Below are 23085 nucleotides of genomic sequence, written 5' to 3' on the forward strand. Positions count from 1 at the left end.
CTACAACTACTATTGATACCTTTTCAACTACTACTTACACAGTTTTAAGCACTATTCCAATAATCATCAACCACTATTAAAGTATAGGAAATCCAATCCAATGACACAAACCCTCAATTAGATGGAATCCAATCTAATGAACAACATTTGAACAACCATGAACCGGTTTGGAAAGAATTTGAACAACTCCTTACACACATTAATTACTAGTGACAGTGCAACAACTACTATTGATACTTTTTCAACCACTACTTACATAGTTTTAGGTATTATTCCAATAATCATCAACCACTATTAAAGTAGATGAAATCCAATCCAATGACACAAACCCTCAATTAGATAGAATTCAATCTAATGAACAACATTTAACAACCATGAACCAGTTTGGGAAGAGTTTGAACAACTCATTACGCACATTAACTACTACTGACAGTGCTACAACTATTATTGATACCTTTTCAATCACTACTTACACAGTTTTAAGCACTATTCCAATAATCATCAACCACAATTAAAGTATATGAAATCCAATCCAATGACACAAATCCTCAATTAGATGGAATCCAATCTACTATTGACAGTGTTGTAACTGCTACTGATACCCTTTCAACCACTAATTATACAGTTTTAACCACTATTCCAACAATCATAAATCAGTATTAAATTAGATGAAATCCAATCCAATGACACAAATCCTCAACTAGATTGAATCCAATCCAATGGACAACATTTAAACAATCATAAACCAGTTTAGGAAGAGTTTGAACAACTCCTTACACACATTAACCACTATTGACAGTGTTGCAACCATTATTGATATCCTTTCAACTACACACAGTGGAGTAGATGGAATCCAATCCATTGATCAAATTTTGGAAAATCCTGGACCAGTGCGGGAAGAGTTTGCACAACTCCTTCATGACATTGAGCACTATTGACAATGTTGCAACCACTATTGATACCATTTCAACCAGTAATTACACAGCTTCAACCACTGTTTCAACAATCCTCAACCACTGGTGGAGTAGACTGAATCCAATCCAATTACTCAGCATGAAGTTGTAGACACCCACATTTTGCTTTACTTTAACCAACAATAACCTAATATATTGATCCGTAGAATTTCATTGGTAAAGTATGCATCCTCAAATTTTTTGAAAAAACAAAATGATAAAGAGATGTACCTGGTGAGATGATTAGATCCGAAAAATTGAAAAATACCCTGATTGGTGAATTTAGTGTGTTAAATCCATGTGAGAACCCTCTCTATCATTGATTTATATGTTTTAGGTCATTAATATCTTGATCTGACTTTACGGATCATCAATCGGGACAAAATAAGCTAGGGTCACTTCATAGCCCGGACCCTGATTCCATTCCAAGACCCGATTTCCGTAAATCGTTAGATCAATGGCAGATCTTGACCTGGGTCTAACCATCCAAAACCACCTAACCTCTCCTCTCATCCTAACCATCCAAACCTCACCTAACCTCACCTAACCTCTCATCTCATCCTAACCATCCAAACCTCACCTAACCTCACCTAACCACCTAACCTCACCTAACCTTACCTAACCTCACCTAACCTCACCTAAACTCCTATCCCATTCTCCTATAAATACCCTCTCATCCCACCAAAAAAAAGAAAAAAGGAGAAGAAAGGAGAGAACCCCTCTCTTAGAAAATTCAAGCCCTCTCCCTAGACCGAATCCCTCTTCTCCATAAGTTTGCATGGAATATCGTCTACAAAAAGGTATGCCTTTTGGAATTTTATTTTCTTTTCTATATTTGTATGATTGAGTGTTGTTTTGCGTATATTTTGGTTGCTGTCATGTTTAATTTGGTACCGGTTTGGCCTTTTGTCATGTTTTCACTTATGCTAAATATAATTAATGTGTTAGGGTCATTAGAACCTATTAGAGTAGGATCTTAAAATCATTAGTTTTTTTTTAGGAATTTCGGATTTGTTTTGGGAAAACAATTCATTAAAATTTTTGAACATTTACAAGAAAGAAAACTTGAATTTTACATGAATTATCAAAACCTATCTAATTTGGATTACACCCTCATTTTGCAACCCTCACTCAATTTTAGAACCAACTTTTGTAATCCCCAACAGTCCACCAAATTCCACTTTTGATAAAGCCACACCCCTCCAATTCGAATACACATAAAATCCATTAACAAACCCTCTTTGGAAATTAAAATCCACCAATAAACAGTAAATTGAATTACAAATTCCATTCCCAAACAGCCCCTAGAATATATTTTCCATTCCCAAACAGCCCTTAAAACATAAAATCTAATTGCAACATTAGCCCATTCGAGCATCATTTGATAACAATACCCTTTCCTTTTCTAAATTGATAAACAAAACAACCCATCTCAACTTGATAGTCACAACCCCTTTTTCAGTTGAAAAGAGACACAACCTACCTTCCGAAATGATAATCACAGCCCATTATTCGACAAGAAATGATAAGACAAAAATATGGCGGTGCCAATATCATTCCCGCCATATTGCTGGCTGCCCATCTTGTGACCCAATTTCGAACCTCTAAATCACAAATTCACAAATAATGTTGAACTACAAAGTTGTAGCCATATAAATGATCTTTCCAACGCATGTTCGCACATTCAATTTGGCCAAGCGGTTAAAGAGTTATGACAGTTTTAGTGGGCTGCGTTTATTAGATCTTTTAACGGTCAACGTTTTGTCGAATATATGGAATTGTCAAAACATGGTTGTATTAATGTCCTTTTACAAACAAAAATCAAAAGGCACTAATCTAAAATACACCCAACCTAAAAGCTACAAACCCAAAATTCACTCATTAAAATTATCAATTTAAATCTATTAAAAGCCATCAACCAAAAGACCACTAAAAATCACAAGTGAAACTAAAGCTTCCAATTAAACAACTTAAAAGACATTAAACACACCAAAATATCTCTAGATAATTAAAAGCTTCAAGAAAACTCTAAAAGTTTCCACAAACCCAAAAGAATTCGAGATTCCTAAGAGCTGGTGAATTCAAAATTCCTTTAGGAACCTTTAGAGCCCCTTTTAGGAACACTTACGTCATGTCGTGTCCTAGGTTTTAGGGAGTCTTAGGTTTTAGGGAGTCCTAGAGTTAGGAGTCCAGCCTCATCACGGACGCTTGCTATGTATAGCAACCGTGCCATAGGTCTAGTTACACTAGTCACCCGATCTTTCCCTAGGACAAGCCTAGTAAACTAGGATGTAGGCAAACCTGCATTAGTCTAAGGGACAACTTGCATTTAGATAAGAATCATATAGCATCTTAGATGAAATCCTAAGATAATAAAATCCTCAATTTGAATTAAATAACTTCTCTTAAAACTGTTGAAACAGTCAATCCCGTCTAGGTCGGTGTCTTAGTTGAGTTAGGCATAAGTAGCTTAGCTTAGGTGCACCGAACTACGTCGACTCTGATCCCAGTAAGGCTTGGGTACGTAGGCAGCTTGGATGTCTGACGGCATACCACCCGCGAGTCGGCACCACAACAAATTGTGGTGTTTTGTATATTAATTTTCTTGTAAATGCTTAATCAAATCACTTAGGGCTTTCCTTGAAATTAGAATTCTATGAGAACTTTCACTTAGATTGAATCCAGACAAATTAATAAATCAAGATACACATCTAGGATTCACATTGAAATTAGATTTTAGGATGCATGTCACTTAGTTCGCACTTTAACATAGAGTTGAATGAGCCATTTAAAATAAATTTAAAAGAGTTAGATTTTGGAATCGAAGACCGATTATCGGGCAGGAATGGTGCATGTGGCGGATAACTCCCCATACCTTCCATTCTCGTAACCAGGTAGCGAGTCTAGATTTCTGGTTAATTTCGGGTCCTAGATCCCACATCTAGGTGGCGACTCTGTCAGTCTCTTTCGTGTGGAATTCGGATTGCCTTAGTGATCCCAAGTTCACAGGAAAGACGAATTCAAATCAATATTAAAATGCACACGCCAATCGCGTGGGTACGGGAGACCAAGAGAGAGAGCGCGGCGGCTCGCGCCCCGCCCCTCTCGCGGGATCCGGGTACCACAGAAGTAGATGGAATCCAATCCAATGATCAAATTTTGGACAACCCTGGACCAGTGCGGGAAGAGTTTGCACAACTCCTTCATGACAATGAGCACTATTGACAATGTTGTAACCACTATTGATACCATTTCAACCAATAATTACACAGCTTCAACCACTATTCCAATAATCCTCAACCACTAGTGGAGATGGAATCCAATCCAATCACTCAACATGAAGCAGAAGGAATCCAATCCAATGAACAAGTATTGGACAACCCTAGACCAGTGCGGGAAGAGTTTGCACAACTCCTTCATGACATTGAGCACAATTGACATTGTTGCAACCACTATTGATATCATTTCAACCAGTAATTACACGACTTCAACCACTGTTCCAACAATCCTCAACCACTGGTGGAGTAGATGGAATCTAATCCAATCACTCCGTATAAAGTAGATGGAATCCAATCCAATGATCAAATTTTGGACAACCCTGGATAGTGCTAGAAGAGTTTGCACAACTCCTTCATGACATTGAGCACTATTCACAATGGTGCAACCACTATTGATACCATTTCAACCAGTAATTACACAGCTTCAACCACTGTTCCAACAATCCTCAACCACTGGTGGAGTAGATGATTTCCAATCCAATCACTCAGCTTGAAGTAGATGGAATCAAATCCAATGATCAAATTTTGGACAACCCTGAACCAGTGCGGGAAGAGTTTGCACAACTCCTTCATGACATTGAGCACTATTGACAATGTTGCAACTACTATTGATACCATTTCAACCAGTAATTACACAGCTTCAACCACTATTCCAACAATCCTCAACCACTAGTGGAGATGGAATCCAATCTAATCACTCAACATGAAGCAGATGGATCCAATCCAATGAACAAGTTTTGGACAACCCTAGACCAGTGTGGGAAGAGTTTGCACAACTCCTTCATGACATTGACCACTATTCACATTGTTGTAACCACTATTAATACCATATCAACTTGTAATTACATAGCTTCAACCACTGTTCCAATAATCCTCAACCACTAGTAGTGCAGATGGAATCCAATCCAATCACTCAACATGCAGTAGATAGAATCCAATCCACCGGGACCAATGTAAGAAGAGTTTGTACAACTCCTTAATGACATTGACAACTATTCACAGTGCTGCAACCTCTAATGATATCTTTTCAATCAGTAATTACACAGCTTCAACTACTGTCCCAACAGTCATCAACCACTAGTGGAGTAGATGGAATCAATCCAATCTAATGAACAAATTTTGGACAACCCTGGACCAGTGCGGGAAGAGTTTGCACAACTCCTTAATGACATTGAGCAGTATTGACAGTGCTGCAACCACTATTGATATCATTTCAACAAGTAATTACACAGCTTCAACCACTATTATAACAGTCATCAACCACTAGTGGAGTAGATGGAATCCAATCTAATAACTCAATATGAAGTAGATGGAATCTAATCCAATCCAATCTAATGAACAAATTTTGGACACCCAGTGTGGGAAGAGTTCGGACAACTCCTTGTGCACACTAATCACTACTCACAGTGTTACAACCACTATTGATACCATTTCAACTACTAATTACACACCTTCAACCACCATTCAACAATCCTCAACCACTACTGGTGTAGATGGAATTCATACCAATTCAATCACTCAACTTGTACAACCGGTTTGGGAAGAGTTTGGACAACTCCTTGTGCACACTAATCATTACTCACAATGTTGCAACTACTATTGATACGATTTCAACCAGTAAGTACAGAGCTTCAACCACTAGTGGCGTAGATGGAATACAATCCAGTAGCGTTTAACGATTAACTTTAATAGTGTTTAACGGTTTAGTATTATAATGATTGACTTTAAAAGCGATTGAGTATTATAACGATTAACAACTTTAATAGCGTTTAACGATTGACTTTAACACATGTTTGAGGATTGAGTATTATAACACAACTCAAAACTACATACACTCTACAAAGAACAATCCACAAAACTACAAACAATCTACAAAACTAAATACACTCTACAAAACTACAAACGTAGCTTGTAAACAATCACGGACGGAAAAACATTTAAAACCAATCATGGAAGACAAGTCTCATATGATGAATACAATAACACGTTTAAAACCATAAACATATTTAGTTACACAGATTTACTTACCTTGCAAACTCCAAACCTAGCTTTAATGAAGGTAGAAGGAAAAAAGGGAAAAAATAACACTTTTTTGGCTCTCTGCAATGATGTGACACATGAATGGGCAGGAGGGGCAAAAGGGTCTTAAAAAAAATTGTGAACAGTGAAAGCACTTCACTTTTGTCATTTTGAACTCTCCACTACTTTAGTGTGAATAGTCCAAAAAATAGCTTTTTTTAGGTCATTTACCCATTTTCTTTCTTTTTTTAATGGCAGAAAAATCAAACAAAGTAAGTGTGTTATTTCTCTTTTCGATCTTTTCTCCCAACCCAACTGCATTTTCATGGAAAAAATCAAACAAAGTAAGCACGTTATTTCTCTTTTACATATTTTCTCCCAACCCAAACTGCATTTTCGTGGATGTGATTTTCCTTTAGTCATGGTAAGCCATTTTCCTAACTATTTTTCACTTAATTGTAGCCGTACACGCGGCAAATAAATAGGTCGAATATGATTTTTTTTATCAGAACCCTTGATCAAGGTCTTCACATAATTAATGGTCAAAAGCTTAGAATCATCCAATTCAAATGCCCCGATCAATTTTAGACCTATGGTATAAATACCCATTTTGCAAAGTGTATCACAATTATTCATGAAAAAAAGTAGAGGAATGCTAAACTGAAGAGCGCTCTTGCAAAAATCAGTGGCGTGGGTGCCCCCCATTGGATCACATCCCCCCAGTTCATTTATAAAAGAACTGAAAAATGTATAAGATAACGGATAATAAAATGCAATTTGCTTATGTGGATCCAATGGTGGCTCCTTGAGGTGATTTTTGAAAGGGCACCCTTCATTTTAGCATTCCCCAAAAAAGTATTAATTTGTGGGAATTATTTGAATTCCTGGAATCAATATAGGTGTTTTGCGCGTAATCAGAGTGCGATATTTGATCCAGCAACGGGCCAACAGCTGTGTGAGTACACCATACAGTTTTGCCTGTAGAAAAAGTTTACAATGTTACTCAAACTCATATATAGATTCTGAGAAAGATAATTACTCGGCAAAGGGCTGTTAAGAGCATCCGTGACAGAATGGTGGTGTTTGATACATTTGTTGAAACTTGAAAGCATATTTTCATGATTGACAAGGTTTGGTTTTAAGTCCTATTAATAATTCACATCTTCACATGATAAAAAAAAATCCCAATTCCCAAAAGGATTGTTACAGCATCTATCTATTGACTTTTGAGTTGATCACCTCTATCAAGCAAAAACACAAGAAGAAAAATCAGATAAAGAAGAAGAAGAGATACCAATAATCTCATTCACAAATAATTACTACAAGTGTAAAAGTTGTGAGAATCAAGGCGAAGGGAAGAATTGAGACTTGGTGAAAAGAGAACTAAGTGTTTAGAGGAAAGAGAGTAATAAGTTGCTCAAAAAGAAGAAATAATCTCATTCACAAATAATTACTACAAGAGTAAAAACATTACAAATAATTGCTACAAGAGTAAAAACAATTACAAATAATTGCTACAAGAGTAAAAGCTTATCTTCAAATGATAATATTAATCACACTCATGGAAGGAAAATATCCTACGGTTGATCTTACGATTATATCTTTTCACCACAAAACTGACCAAGATCATCTTCCTTCTAATGAGTCTGTAAAAGAATCCACAGCTCCAAATTCTGCAGCTCCAGAATCCGTTGATGAGTAAATCATAGCATCTCTAAAGGAAGGCTTAGGAGGAGGCATTTGCAAGTTGTCAATGCTTCTTTCCAACATCTCCACTACCCTCCTCATTGAAGGCCGATTTGCAGCATTATCCTGTATACACCACAGACCAACCAAGATCATCTTCCTTGCAATCTCTTCGTCTGCAACCCCAGCTAACCCTTCCAGTCCTAAATCTCTTTGATCAGGACGGTTACAAACCGGGCTGACTAAGTGTGCCCAGGTAATGTTTTCTGGATTGGGATATGGAACCACGAGCCTTCTTCCTTCAACCATTTCTAGCAGTGTCACTCCATAGCCATAAACATCTGACTTGTCAGAGACACTGCCTTCCATGGCAAGTTCAGGTGCCATATAACCCAAAGTCCCACAGATGCGATCCTTCAAGTAACTCTCTTTTGTAGGCCACAGCTCCGCCAACCCGAAGTCAGAGATCTTTGGACAAAAGTCTTGGTCAAGAAGAATGTTTGATGGTTTTACATCCAGATGCAAAATATGCATGCTGCACCCATAGTGTAGGTACTCGAGCCCTCGAGCAATGCCAACTGCAATTTTGTGCAGTGTTTCCCATCCTAGAGGACGGGCTCCAGTTGGTTCCATGCCGAAGATGAACTTATCAAGAGATCCGTTGGGCATGAAGTCATATATCAGAGCTCTTTTGGACTTCTCTGAACAGAAACCAAGCAGACTAATAATATTAACATGGTCAGCCCTCTTTAGGATTTCAACTTCACGATGGAACTCAATTTCACCTTGACATGACTCTCTCTCTAGGACCTTAACAGCAACCAGCCGGCTGTCAGGAAGCATCCCTTTAAACACAGAACCAAAGCCTCCTCCGCCAATTTTATCCCTAAAAGACATGGTCATGGCCTTGATATCTGAATATTTGTATATTTTTTTGGCAAGGTAGTACATATAATTCTCTAAAATCTCCTGAGTTTGAATATTCTCCCTTTTCTTCTTCCAGATGAAGATAGGATTCATCAATGACAATTTCATTCTGTAGAGAAAGAATAAGATTAGAATAATTTTTTTATTGCAATCAAACCATCAGGACTTAATGCACATTAAAGAAAGAAAGTAATTAAATCATGACTGGAAGGGATGATATTTTTGGAATTGAAAGTCTTTTTAAGCATTTGAGAGGCTCAATCTAAAGAATATGAAATCTGAACCTGCACCAAAAAGTTCACATGGAATGGAAATATTAGCCAAAAATTGACAATGCATACTGGTTGCGAATGTTCGGACGAAAATTGGTGCCAACCTGGGTTAGAGGTGCAATACAGATATCTCAAGCCACGAATGATCTGTCTGTTAATGAAATCACTGGCTGGTAGAAGAGGTTCATTGACTCTTTTTTTGAATGGTGAATGAATATATTAAGAAGAGAAGAACATCCGACCTAGATGGTCATTATACAAAACCAAGAAAAGAGAAAACAAAATACAAAATGGGAATCTAATGAGGAAGAAAATCGAAAAGTTCCAAGCTTTGTCTATGTGCTCCATTCCTAGTGAGTCTATCCGCCTCGCAGTTTGCTGATCTCCTTACATGACCAAAGGAGATATTATGATCCGCTCCTCAATTCACAATCTCCTCCTAGTGGAGGATCGTTGACTGATGGCAGCAATATGCTTGGATGTGGAATTAACATGGACTATGGTGTAGGTACCTTTGTTTAAGGAGCATTAATGACTGATATAAGTGAGTCAAACAGGTGCTGGAATGAGGACGCTCCTGCATTTTTGCTCAGATACAATATGGGTCTATGTTGTTGCAATGTATCTGAAGTTCTGAACAGAACTGAACTTTGCTTGGTTAGCTGAGATGGGGCCTATGTTACACGGATTCTTCTGAATGGGAGAAGTACCTATGTCAGACATGTCTTGGCATCCAATACTTTATGATTCATGGGGACACTTTCTGGTTTCTTTTACTTAGTTTTTTCTGAATACTACTACCACAACTTTGCAAATACCATATGTTTTGAGTTTTATCTGTCCTTAGTTTTATATATAAAAATAAAACATTATATTTACTTAAACTATTAAATTTTTCAATGGGTTTTTATTAGAGTTTTTTAGATTGTTGCTGTACAACTGTTGTTTGCATTGGTGGGACGCCTAGTCCCGTTGATGTATTCCGATTACAGCCATTAATGAATTTATTCTCGTTCAAGGGAAAAAAAACAATGCTACTCGAAGACCTCCGTTAAAACTGGATAGTGGAGGTAGAAAAATGATATTCTTTCATTTTTCATAATTAAAACATTTCTTTAAGGAGATTGAAAGTACAGTGTATTGGGAAAACAGTGTAAGAACAACAACATTCACGAAAATGAATATATTCTCTTTAAAGTTTCCAAGAAAAATGCAAATTTACATAATCATAACCTGTATTAATTAAAATAAGCAAGGTCTAAAAACATATTAAAAGAAAATGAATTTGTTTATGCAATTCTTTCTTCCACTTCCTTGTAAATCAACAAACAAAAAGAAAGTAGAAACCATGGTTTTAAATTTCGGTTTCGGCTAAATTTCGGACTTATCTGAAACCGAAATTTCAGCCTAAATCCCGAAATGCCGGGCGAAATTTGGTACTGGTGAACGAAAAGCCGGATTTTTAGGACGAAATTTCAATCGAAAGTACTGAAATTTCTGAAATTTTGAACTCAATTTGGTAAATTTCAGGAATTTCGGTTTCGGTGCCTTTTCGTTTCATTCCTCACCGAAATCCGAAATTTCGGATTTCGGTTGAAATTTAAAACCATGGTAGAAATCAATAGCATTGCATCAAGTATTAGCTTTTAGAAATCATAAGAGAGTGCACAAGTACGATAAAAAGTGCGGCCCAGTGCATGAGGCTCCCGCCATTGCGGCGTATGGGGAAGGCTAGATGTACGCAGGCTGTTTCCGTGACTCGCACCCGTGACCACCAGGTCACAATGGAGCAACCTTACCGTTGTGCCAGGGTTTGAGTACATTATAATAGATAATTTAGAAAATCTAGGTTAATAATCATTACTGAAGCTTCCTTCACTAAAGAGGAATAAAGATGTTAGACCGAGTTTTGAAGACCTACACCAACAATATCTTCAGCTTGTAATCTAATCACACAACCTGATCCAACAAATCCTTCAACTTGTAATCTAATCACACAACCTGATCAAACAAACCTTCAGTACCTCTAGATTATGGTCACTCTAGAAATTAAGGTTATGAACAAAAAAAAATTCTAGGTTATTCTTTGCATCTATTTGGTTAAACAACACATGAAAGTCCCTGTTTGGAAATCATATGTAAATTGATGCATTCCGAGATAAGTTCACGTTGAAGAGCAGAATCAGTAGGCAACAAGCCTGGGCCCTAGTTTAAGCAAACAGCAACGATGTTAAAGACTCCAGATCTGTACGCTCTATTCTCGACCCATGCCCTAGAGATAAAATTTCATTCAACATGTGTAAAATACTTGATTATGAGAGTTTGTTATGTGTGTAATCAACCAATTCTTGAACCCACTGTGTTTTCCTCGTATGTAAAGAGGAAATCTTTGGTTCTGCTATAATAAGAAGGGAGATGATATTTTCACTCTCCCTGCATTACGCATGCACTCCCCTTAAAACGTGATTTGACGTGAAAGTGGGCAACTTTAACGCTTCTTGACGTCAAATCACTTTATTAGGGAGGCGAATGCATAATGCAAGGGCGAGTGAAAATATCATCGCCCTAATAAGAATCTTTAGATTTTCTTCTCTAGGCATGGAGTCCAGATATCATCTAGAGTGGTTGTTGCTAATCCCTACAATATTCAATGTTTTGGTAAGATAATCAGAGTGATTGTTTTTCTATTTCTAGTGAAGCAATTCTATAAACCAAGATCACCAACCTTGTGTTGCTAATCAGTAAAGAGGAAATCTTTGGTTCTACTATACCAAGTGTTCCTAGATTTTGTTCTCTAAGCATGGACTCTAGATATCTTCTAGATGAGTCATTGCTAATCACAGTAATATTTAAAAAAAAAAACATTTTTGAAGTCATTTAAACAAAGGTAATGCAGCATACCTGGTGGGAGGAGTTTGCTTTATCAGGCTTTTCTTACTTTTATTGTTCTTCGAATGCTGTAGTTCTTGTGGCTTATGCTGATCAGTTAGATGGCTTTGAAATTTCTTTTCTTCTTCTTCTTCTTCTTCTTCTTCTTCTAAGATGCTTCTACCAACCCGAATGATTTCTTCATCTAAATTTGCTCGCTCTGTTCCCACTTTTAGCACATGCATTACTTCTTTCTCTATTTTATTCCCATCATCCCTGGCATGATTTGTTGAGGTACGAAGAAATGTTGCGTTCATTATCGATAAAGTAGAAAAAGTTCCACCAAAACCCTGTCTACCTACCAAAAGAAAAAAGGAAGAAAAATAGTGAGGTTAAGATTTTTTTTCAATGATTGGAAAATAATAGCATTCTATGGTTTCAGATCAGTTACTTCCCTACCCTTATTCTTACCTGTTTTGATGTTTTCCGTAGTTCCTAAGCTTCTGGTCATTGCTTCGACAATTGTAACCCGGTTCGATGGTAGCTGAGAAGAATCCTTAATGATAGGCACACTATGTCCAGCTCTATGTTGAAATGCAAGACTTGGACTTGATGGTAGTAGAGATGGAGCCTCTGCGATAAGCATATTACGTCCCTCTCTATCTTTACTTAGGTCACATATTTGATCATGCTTTATCTCGCTGCTCTCTCCTTCCATAGATTTGTGGACAGAAGGCTTAGATGTTCTATATTCTTCTTCGGCGTGCCAATCTACTATCCAGTTACTTGAGAATTTGAGATCAGCTGACTTGGACCTGGTCGCTTCATCAACTGAATGATGATCTCCCAACTTCTCAGACGATCGAATGCTAACAAGGGACTTGATGTCTGATCTGAATTCGTCAGAGTTGAATACATCTATCTGAGTCTTCCGAAGATCTTCAACATCGGTATGTTGACTTCCCGGATTATGAGAACCATAGCGAGGTTCATCATCAATCAAAGATTTAGAAGCAGCCTTATATCCTCTATTTGGATCAAAAGTCCCACAACTATCCTGTTTGGTGGGTTGATTTATTTCAGCCTTTAAGATTTCCCGGACGGAGTTTGTTACCTTGCCACTAGAATTGCGAATTACGGAATTGCTTGTATTGAACTTGCAGATCTTTGTAGAATGCCCTTGGCGGTTGCAGTTAAGACAGTAGGAAGGTAACTTCTCATAGTATATGCGTTGCCAAAAGCCTCCTTCTCCAATTCCAATCCATACTCGACGAGGGAACTCTACGAGAAGATCAACTTCTACACAGATTCGTGCAACATTGGTTCGAGACAGAATCTTTGTTGGAACATCAATTGCAAGTGGTTTTCCAACTAGAGATGAAATAGAGAATAAGACATCTTCTTCAAAGAAAACAACAGGGAGACGAGGGAGTGCAATCCAAACAGCAGCAGAAGAGGGTTCCCCATTTCCTGCTCGGAATTGAGGAGTCCATTTAAAAACCTTCATCAAATGGCCATTAATCCACCATCTATTCCTGACCCACAACCGGATCATGTCCGATTCATTGTCTAACCTAATGAAAATGTGGTTAAAATCCAGTAAGGTAACAGACCAATCCCCTTTAAGTTTCCATTCCCTAGCAACCCACTCTCTAGTCTGTGTCAAGCTTGGAAATGAGTAGGGGAACTTCCCAACAAGACAGTATTTGAATTTCTCAGCTTTTGCATTGATAACTGATTCATCAAAGTAAATCGCGGGCTCACCTGCGTAGAGCGAAATCTTTGGAGGAGGAAGCTTAGGTTCCTTCTTCCCATTTTCCGCCCATTTTCGATACCCATCACTCTGATTCCTCTGGAAGACGGCTTCTGCATAAGACATGGATGGTGAATTAATTGAAGGATTTTGACAATTGGGTAGATGACACGTATCTGTCAAAATAGGATGAGCAGCAAGTGAATGATGATGGGAGCTTGTGGTTTGATGATCAGAGAGAGCAAAAGATTTGGAGTAGGTTTTCTCAGAGGTGTTGTTTGGATAAAAAGTTCGAATGACCCACTTCTTTGTGGACTCCTTTCTATTCTCATCAGAGACTGCTCTCCATTGGAATCTCTGCTTCTTCTTCTTCTTCCATATGGAATTTGTCTCGGACCCAGATTCGATTGGGTACACTTGGATTTCCTCCATAGCTTCAAACACCAATCATCCCCTAAAACTCCCAGAATCTAATCGCCATTTTACTAGAGATTCCTTGGTCGAATGCAAATCTCTCTTGCAAAAACACCATCTAATATCTTTTTTTTTTGTTTTGAACTGTCCATCCATTCTCTTCCATGTCCTCTATAAAAGAAGGAACCAGCAATGTAGAGAGATGTTTTTTCCACGATGACGTGTGGAAAATCTAACAGACTGCGTTTTCGTGGAGGTTTCTTCTCTTGTTCATTCAGGTACGGTATGGCATTTGTACCTGTGGTGGGTCAACACAAAATCCCCAATTTAGTTATAAGAGAGGTAGGAGGAATGCTAAACTCAAGGACACTCTTGCCAAAATCAAATGCCAATGGTGGTGCCCCCCTACTGCTGATTTTTGCAAGGCCACCCTTCAATTTAGCATTCCCCAAAAATGTATTAACTTTTGTGATGTGAATAGAAAATGTATACCCTACTTTTATTATCATGTTCTTACCTTTTTTGGTGCATGCAAATGGACTCTACCACAGATTTAGAATCATTTTTCCTTGACTACAAGTCGGGTCTGTTGAATTATGTGTGGAAAAATGAAATCAAACACAGTAAGCGTGTTATTTAATCGGAACCTTTGATCAAGGTCTTCATATAATTAATGGTCAAAAGCTTAGAATCATCCAATTCAACTGCCCCGATCAATTTTATACCTATGGTGGGCCAACACACCATAAATTTTCCACCTCTAAATCCCCATTTTGCAAAGTGTATCACAATTATTCATAAAAAAGACTAAAGGAATGCTAAACTGAAGGGCGCTCTTGCAAAAATCAGTGGCGTGGGTGCCACCATTGGATCACATCCCCTCAGTGCATTTATAAAAGAACTGAAAAAATGTAGCAGTTAAGGAATAATAAATGCACTTTATAATGATGGCTCCTTGCTGCTGTTAGAAAACAATATTACAGACACCTCGACAATTTTAAGGGTCGTGATCATCATATGAAGAAAATCTTTGAGGGAAGACCTATCTAAATGGTTTAGATCATCCAAATAGGTGGCCCCACTATACCTTTTTTGCATGATTTCAGTGGACACTATGACACAGTTAAGGCTTGACTATTTAAACTGAAAGAGGCATATGTTGCCAATTTCAGCAGATAGACTTGACTGTTAAAACATATCGACCAGTATGGCAAACATTAATGGCGAAATAATTCTATTACATCTAATGTATTTCTTCTATCTAATAAGCATCTTGTGTCAGAATTGAGAAATTCTATGGCTCGAATCTTTAGTATTCTCTTATTTATCATCTGGCCCATATATCAGGCTGCAGAGCCATTCTAGCCTAGATAAAGCTAGGATCCAAAATGACCGGTGTTGAGGACTCTTACATAACAAAGCTGTTTTTAGAAATCACCTAAGAGCATTAGTTGTTTGCTTCATGTTTAGAATACATCAGACTTTCTTCTTTTCTTGATCCACCACTCTGTTCTTAACAGATGTATGTATCCATGAAAGATTAAATACAAAGAAATGGAAGAGGATATTTCAAACAAATGATAATAACAAGAAAAAGAGTCTCTCGTCCTACTATTATTCTCTCTAAACAGAGCAGAGCTTTTGATTCCTTCACAGGGTTTCTGGTCCACCATCTTTTCTTCCAACATCCTTTCTGCACTCTCTTTGACAAAACTGCAATGACAGTAATAGCTGAAAATTGTTGAAGTTTCATATTTCTCCAGATTGAGCTTTCATCAAAATGTTAATGGGACAATATCTCAGCTACCAACTGTTCTGGATCATCAATAGGGATCTCTCTGCCTGGGACCTTCACTTTTAGAAGACTAGAATACCTGCCAAACCAATGCTCAGCTGTAAGCTGTTTCCTCATTTATGAAAATCAACAAGATGATAAACTGCATATTTACTTACTCGGCAGTCGTAAATAAGTACTCATGTTCTTTCATGAAGGCAAGTAAGGCCTGCAACAGAAGAATATCATCTATCAAAATGATCGGAAGGGAAGAATAAGATATAAGGACACAGTCAAAGTAAGATGAATTGCCTCGTATGGCAAATTTAAAAGTTCATAGAAAGTCCGGACGCGATCCAATCTCTGCTGGATGGCCTCGTTGTTGATTGATGGGATGGCTGCCAAAGCCTGCAACATCATATGGTCAGGTGATAGGGATCAAATTATGACCTATAATGGGAAGAACAAAAAAAGGCAGAATAGTCAATTCAAAACTTTGTAATTTCAAAGTTGAGATGGAGTCTACTTGTGGAGCCTATTATGCTCCACGACTGTTTTAAGTAGGGTTTTTTTTGTGAGTTTTAAGTGGGGCTTATTCTAGATTAGTGTTTTTTAATTCGGTTAAGTTATAAAGAGCCCACATGTTAGGATTTAACTTGTTGGAAGTCTAGAAAGGAGAATGGGCTGATCGTCACTGTGATCGCCAAGTTAAAATAACTGAAAGGTAAACAACCGGAAGTGGCTCCCGAAGTTAGTGAACCATTATCCGAGCAGTTATTGAAGTATTATCCAACTTCGCCGCTGTGATTCCCGATAAAGTGCCAAATCCCCTATGCATGATGTACATGTCATTGACTTGATGTCCGGATCGCCATCGCCTAACTTGGCAGCATATCATATGAATCCAATTGAACATGCCGAATAGAAGCAACCAAGTTGATGAGTACTATAGGCACGGTTTTAAATTTCGGTTCCGGTCGGTACGGAAACGGAAACATTTCAGTTTCAGTGAATCTAATGGTGCAAGCCTAGGGGGAATAATCAGAGATTCGAAGGGTAATGTTCATGGTTTATTGTCCATAAAAATTGAATCTGGAAAGATTGTAGCTTTAGAATTGCAGGTCATTCATCAGGGGATCTTCTTAGTCAAGAAAATGAGAATCGCAAATGTTTGGAAAGAATCGGATTCACTCTATGCAGTGAATGTCATTAATGAGAATTACTGATGCCCATGGAGGAAAATCCCAACCCTTGGCAGGATCAAAGAAACTCGACATCTTCATCACTTGTGGCATCATTCTACCAAATCACCCATGTACCCTATCCCCCCCCCCCCAAAAAAAAAATCCTCTTGCCAAGAGGTAATCCAAGCCTAGAGTAGAAGACGACCAAAGTCATGGATTTGAAATCCATTGAGAGTGCATAAAGAATTCGGAAATAAAAAAATAAAAAATCAATCCTTATCCCAGCTAGGAATTTTTTAACATAAGCAAGAGGATATTTTGAATTGGCACTGTTGTTTCGATTCATGGTCAGCACTTTCCACTAGAAGCCAGTAAAGGAGTAGGAACAGTAACAAAGTAGAGAGAGAGAGAGAGAGAGAGAGAGAGAGAGAGAGAGAGAGAGAGAGGCCAATCAGCAACCTTTAGAATATTATATGGATTACTGAATATGAGCAGAAAAAGAAAAAGGAGACCCCTTCCTTTCTTAATAACGCACACATCTATGTATGGATCTAGGTACACTGTACACAAAATAGTTGTGTATATATATACATTGATATGAATAATGTATGTAATAATTGAAAACATGTGTGAAAAGAGTTCACCCAAGTATGGATGATTTCATATGGCATGTAAATCATACATGTGGATGCTCGCGCGTACAATATATATATATCTGTGTGTGTGAGAGAGAAAAACGTTTGTGCGCTCGAGCGCATATAGCTTATATGCGTCTGAGTGCACAAAACTCATGTTGGCCCACATTGTAAGGATGATGATCCAAAGCATTCATTTGAAAGGCCCTTACATAGATAGGGTGTGTACCAAAGATCAGTTCCATAGGATCATCCTAACCCATCCATTTGTGGAGGTCAAAATGGATGAATGGACATCCATTTTGACCTCCACAAATGGATGGACTAGGATGATCCTATGGAGCTGATTTTTTGTACACACCCTATCTATGTAAGGGTCTTTCAAATGAATGCTTTGGATCATCGGGAAAATGTGGGCCCATGCTATTTGTGCACTCGAGCGCATATAAGCCTATATGCGCTCGAGTGCACAAACATTTTTCTCTCTATATATATTGATGAATAACATGTATTTAGAGTAGTTTAGCCATTACTTGTAGTTTTAGGATTATTACAGTCATTGTACATTGTTGCCCTATTTGGGGCCTATATATACATCATTAACATGAGGAGCTCCCTAGTGGAGACTCCATATATCTACTCCTCCTTCTTCCTCTCTCTAACCCTAAGTCCATTTCTAACATGGTATCAGAGCTGAGATCCAAGGAAGAAGAAAGAAGAAGCGCAATCCCAAGCTCTCTCTCTCTCTCTCTCTCTCTCTCTCTCTCTCTCTCTCGGAAACCACTCTCGCACCCTTTTTTATTTGCAGAAACGTAATCCCTTCTCTCTTTTTTTTCCAGGGCATTGCGTATTTGAGAGTAACCTATATTCTCTTTCCTTATCCCTAAAATCTCTCTCATTCTCGCATGTCTCTCTCTCTCTCTCTCTCTCTCTCTCTCTCTCTCTCTCTCTCTCTCTCTCACTCTCCTTGTTTGCGCACAGCAACTTCTTTTTTGTTTTCGGAAAATCCCTACAATCTCTCTGTCAGATCTTTTTCTCCTAAAATCTCTCCCTATCCCTAGAATCTCTCTCCATTCACGCCGTATAATAACATAAAAACATGCGAATACTCGTCCCTCAAAAATCTATCTCTAAATCCTAAAATTTCTCCCCGGACCCAACTGGTATTAACGAATCAGCACATCCTCTCAATCCCTCAAATTTTCTTGCGATTACCCGAGCAAGTTGCAATTAACTTTCTTAATCGCAAGTTTCTGCTCTTGTGATTATAGATCATGCGATTACTCTTACTTGCTTTCACGATGCGATCCCTTTTTACTTTCTTTAATGATGCGATCACTTTGTGTTTCATGTAATCGCACAGCCAAAATCCTCCACTCTTGTGCAATATCTATGTCCGTCCCCTTTGTCGTAAGTTCCAACCAAAAAAATCTCAGTTCTTGATTGCAGTAACCCCAGATCTATAATCTCAATCCTCCATATTCAACCCCAAATCCAAAACTAAATCCCGAATCTCCAATCCTTAAAATCTTCCCTTTCTTTCTCTTTTGAATTAAATTTGAAGGCCTTTCGGCATCTCCAAATCTCCACCCAAAACTCCAAATCTTTCCTTTATTTCTCTTTTGAATTCAAAATATTCTTCCCAAATCCCTTTTAGGCATCCCAATCCCAACTCCAAATTCCTTTATTCTTCTCTTTTGTAGATCTACTCCCCAAAATCCTTTTCCATTTCCAAATCTCTTTATTTTCTCTTTTTGTCATGTTCTAGCGTTGTTATGTTGTTCTTTTTCTTGTTGTTGTCCTCTTTTGTTGTCTCCTGTCATCTTTTCTTGTGTTGTTGTCTCCGGGCTCATGTAGTCTCACTTGAGGGGGAGTATTAATGGTGATTCTGTTCTTCGTCCTTCTTCATGATGTCTCCTCTTTAATGTATTTCACCATTCCTTCGTAATGTGAATTTCTTCTTCTCTTTATGTTCTTCGTCCGTCTCCTGTGTGGTTGTTCTTCCATTGTGCCAATTTTTCTTGTTCATTGTTTCCTCTTTGATGTCTTCTCTTGCGTAGGTTTACGCATTATTGTCCGGCTTTATGCCTTATTAGTCACCGGGTGATGGTTTCCTATCATTGGTCGGCTCACGGGTGACGGTGTCCCCGTCGACCTAGTCTCACAGGGCGATGGTTTCCCATCATTGGTCGGTTCACCGGGCGATGGTTTCCCCATCGTTGGTCGGTTCACAAGCGACGGTGTCCCCGGCAACCTTCTTTCCAGACGATGGTGTCCCCATCATTGGTTGGCTCTCCTCAGGTTACGGTTTCCCCGTCGACTTCTCATTAGGCGACGAAGTTCATGCCGTCGACCTTCTTTCCAAAAGATGGTGTCCCCATCGTTGGTTGGTTCTCTCTTCAGGCGACGGTTTACCCATTGACCTCTCTTCAAGCAACGATGTTAATGCCGCCGACCTTCTATCTAGCCAATGGTTTCCCCATTGTTAGTTAGTTTTCGTCTCCTTATCTCTATGCGACATTTCCCCGTCGACCTTGTCTCCGATGGTTTCCCCATCTCTTGTTCTTCTTCTACTGGCGTTGTGCTACTTAGCTGGTGTTCCTGCTCGTGGTGCTTGTTGTTATTTCCCTGCCGAGGTGTCTCTGTTCGATCCTTCGAGGTTTGCAGATTTATTCGCCGACCTCTTATTCAGTGGGAGGCCTTATTCTGATCGCTCTCGCCGTGGTGTTGCTTAAGGGGGAGCTGTTCCTTTTTAGTGGATGCTGATCTCGACGATTGTACTCTCATTGTGGTCGTCGTCTTTTATTATTACGTATTTCATTATGTATTCGCCACACCAACTTGAGGAGTGATCAACCAAGCTGGATGTGTGTATGAGCTTACTGTATTTTTTGTTATTTGTAGTTGGTTGTTGTAGTCTCCTTTGTAGCAAGCTGGAGTTCCATAGTATATACAATCTAGCTTGAGGGAAAGTGTTGAATAACATGTATTTAGGGCAGTTTAGTCATTACTTATAGTCTTCGGGGTATTACACTCATTGTACATTGTTGCCTTAATTGGGGCCTATATACACATCATTTACATGAGGAGCTCCTTAGTGGAGGCTCTCCATATCTCTACTCCTCTTCTTCTTCCTCGCTCTAACCCTAACTCTATTTCTAGCATATATATATATATATATATATATATATATATATATATATATATATATATATATATATGAGGAAAGTGTTGGTGAGCTTAAGCTCACCAAAGCGCCCAATCACATTGGGGCCTACTTTGTTAGGATGATCCAAATCATTCATTTGAAAGGCCCTTACATAGATGGGGTGTGTACCAAAAATCAGCTCCATCGGATCATCCTAACCCATCCATTTGTGGAGGTCAAAATGGACAGACATTATTTGTCCACAAATCTGCCCATTTTTGTCCTCCACAAATGGAGGGGTTATGATGATCCTATGGAGCTGATTTTTGGTATACACCCTATCTATGATAGGGCCTTGCAAATGAATGATTTGAATCACCACAGAAAATGTGGGACCCATGTGATTGGGGCGCTTAAGCTCACCATAAGTTTGGTGAGCTTAAGCTCACCAACACGTTCCTCGATATATATATATATATATATATATATATATATATATATATATATATATATATATAATATCATAATCAATAATGAGAGTACTAATCCATAAATACAATATTAGAAATATCATGTTCCTTGAACACGCTATAAGGAAGATATCCGATAGAGGAACCGTGGATGGTCCATAAAATTCTAGGTACGAGGCATGGACATTCATGTGCATTCAATGCCATTCATTTGGTAGTAACAATGTAAGAACAGATAATTAAATTTTCCTAATCTTGAAGAATGTTGTTCCTAATTATTCTCTATTTCAATTGATGATATCTACTAATTCCATATTTAGAAAGTGAAAGTTTCACAGAATATACCTTATAGTGCAATAATATCTTTTGTAGAATGGAAAACAGATCAAAAATTAATAATTATACATTGTCCAAGATTTTAGATGTGTAGAATTTTAGCATATCAATTTTACATTAAGATGCTAAACCTCTATCAACAAATATATTTACTTCTAAGTAAAATGGTTATGTGAAATTGTATTGGATATATCCAATACAATATTGCAAAGACTATTGATATATAGTGCAAACCTAATTTTCAAAAAAATATATATAGTGCAAACCTGTTCCAATGCAATCGAATTTCGGCATATCTGCTCGACCCCAAAAAGGTTGATAACTTTCATATAGTCAGGTGATAGGGATCAAATTAAGACCTATAATGGGAAGAACAAAAAAGCGCAGAATAGTCAATTCAAAACTTTGTAATTTCAAAGTTGAGATGGAGTCTACTTGTGGGGCCTATTATGCTCCACCACAAGTAGGGTTTTTTTTGTGAGTTTTAAGTGGGGCTTATTCTAGATTAGTGTTTTTTTAATTTGGTTAAGTTATAAAGAGCCCACATGTTATGATTTAACTTGTTGGAAGTCTAGAAAGGAGAATGGGCTGATCGTCACTGTGATCGCCAAGTTAAAATAACTGACAAAGGGAAACAACTGGAAGTGGCTCCCAAAGTTAGTGAACCATTATCCGAGCAGCTATTGAAGTATTATCCGACTTCGCCGCTGTGATTCCCGATAAAATGCCAAATCCCCTATGCATGATGTACATGTCATTGACTTGATGTCCGGATCGCCATCGCCTAACTTGGCAGCATATCATATGAATCCAATTGAACATGCCGAATAGAAGCAACCAAGTTGATGAGCCACTATAGGCACGGTTTTAAATTTCGGTTTTGGTCGGTACGGAAACAGAAACATTTTGGTTTCAGTGAAAATTTCGGTAATTTTTTTGTAAAGTTACGAAAACCTATAGAAACATATTCAAATGATGAAATTTTAAGATGGAACTTTGGGAAATGCTAAAAGAAGCACAAATACATACTTAAAAACCATCGCATAAGAAAGAAAACCATTCATAATGGCTTAATCAAGGTTTTAAATTTCGGCCGAAATCCGAAATCCGAAATTTTGGGTTTCGGTAAGGACCGAAACCGAAATTTACCAAATTTTGGTCAAAATTTGAGAAATTTCGGCCAATTTTTTTATAAAATATTAATTTTTTATTCCTTTACCAAATTTCAGCTGAAATTATAGCCCAAAAGAACGACATTTCATGTGCCTTTACCGAATTTCGGCTGAAATTTTGGGATTTCGGTTGAAATTTCGGTTTCGGTTACCCCCGAAATTACCTCCAAAACTAAAATTTAAAACCTTGGGTTTA

At 38.0% G+C, this 23085-nt stretch overlaps 2 protein-coding genes across 2 annotated transcripts; both read right to left on the reverse strand.

Annotated features, from left to right (window-relative positions):
• Positions 1-7663: 7663 nt before the first annotated feature.
• LOC143853488 (uncharacterized) lies at positions 7664-14461 on the reverse strand. The gene is made up of 3 exons (XM_077363276.1): positions 12475-14461; positions 12037-12361; positions 7664-8972 (listed from the first exon to the last, which is right to left on the reverse strand). The coding sequence occupies exons 1-3, from the start codon at positions 14186-14188 to the stop codon at positions 7877-7879; spliced, it is 3135 nt and encodes a 1044-aa protein (XP_077219391.1). The 5' UTR covers positions 14189-14461; the 3' UTR covers positions 7664-7876.
• A 1001-nt stretch (positions 14462-15462) lies between these two features.
• LOC143852335 (exocyst complex component SEC8-like) lies at positions 15463-22046 on the reverse strand. The gene is made up of 4 exons (XM_077361721.1): positions 21984-22046; positions 16257-16352; positions 16124-16173; positions 15463-16044 (listed from the first exon to the last, which is right to left on the reverse strand). Exons 1-4 carry the CDS (start codon positions 22044-22046, stop codon positions 15954-15956), a joined length of 300 nt encoding a protein of 99 aa, XP_077217836.1. The 3' UTR covers positions 15463-15953.
• Positions 22047-23085: the final 1039 nt, after the last annotated feature.

Source organism: Tasmannia lanceolata, unplaced genomic scaffold (assembly GCF_043159265.1).
Source record: "Tasmannia lanceolata isolate RefF3 unplaced genomic scaffold, GAP_Taslan_0.1 ptg000019l, whole genome shotgun sequence".
NCBI classification, from domain to species: domain Eukaryota; kingdom Viridiplantae; phylum Streptophyta; class Magnoliopsida; order Canellales; family Winteraceae; genus Tasmannia; species Tasmannia lanceolata.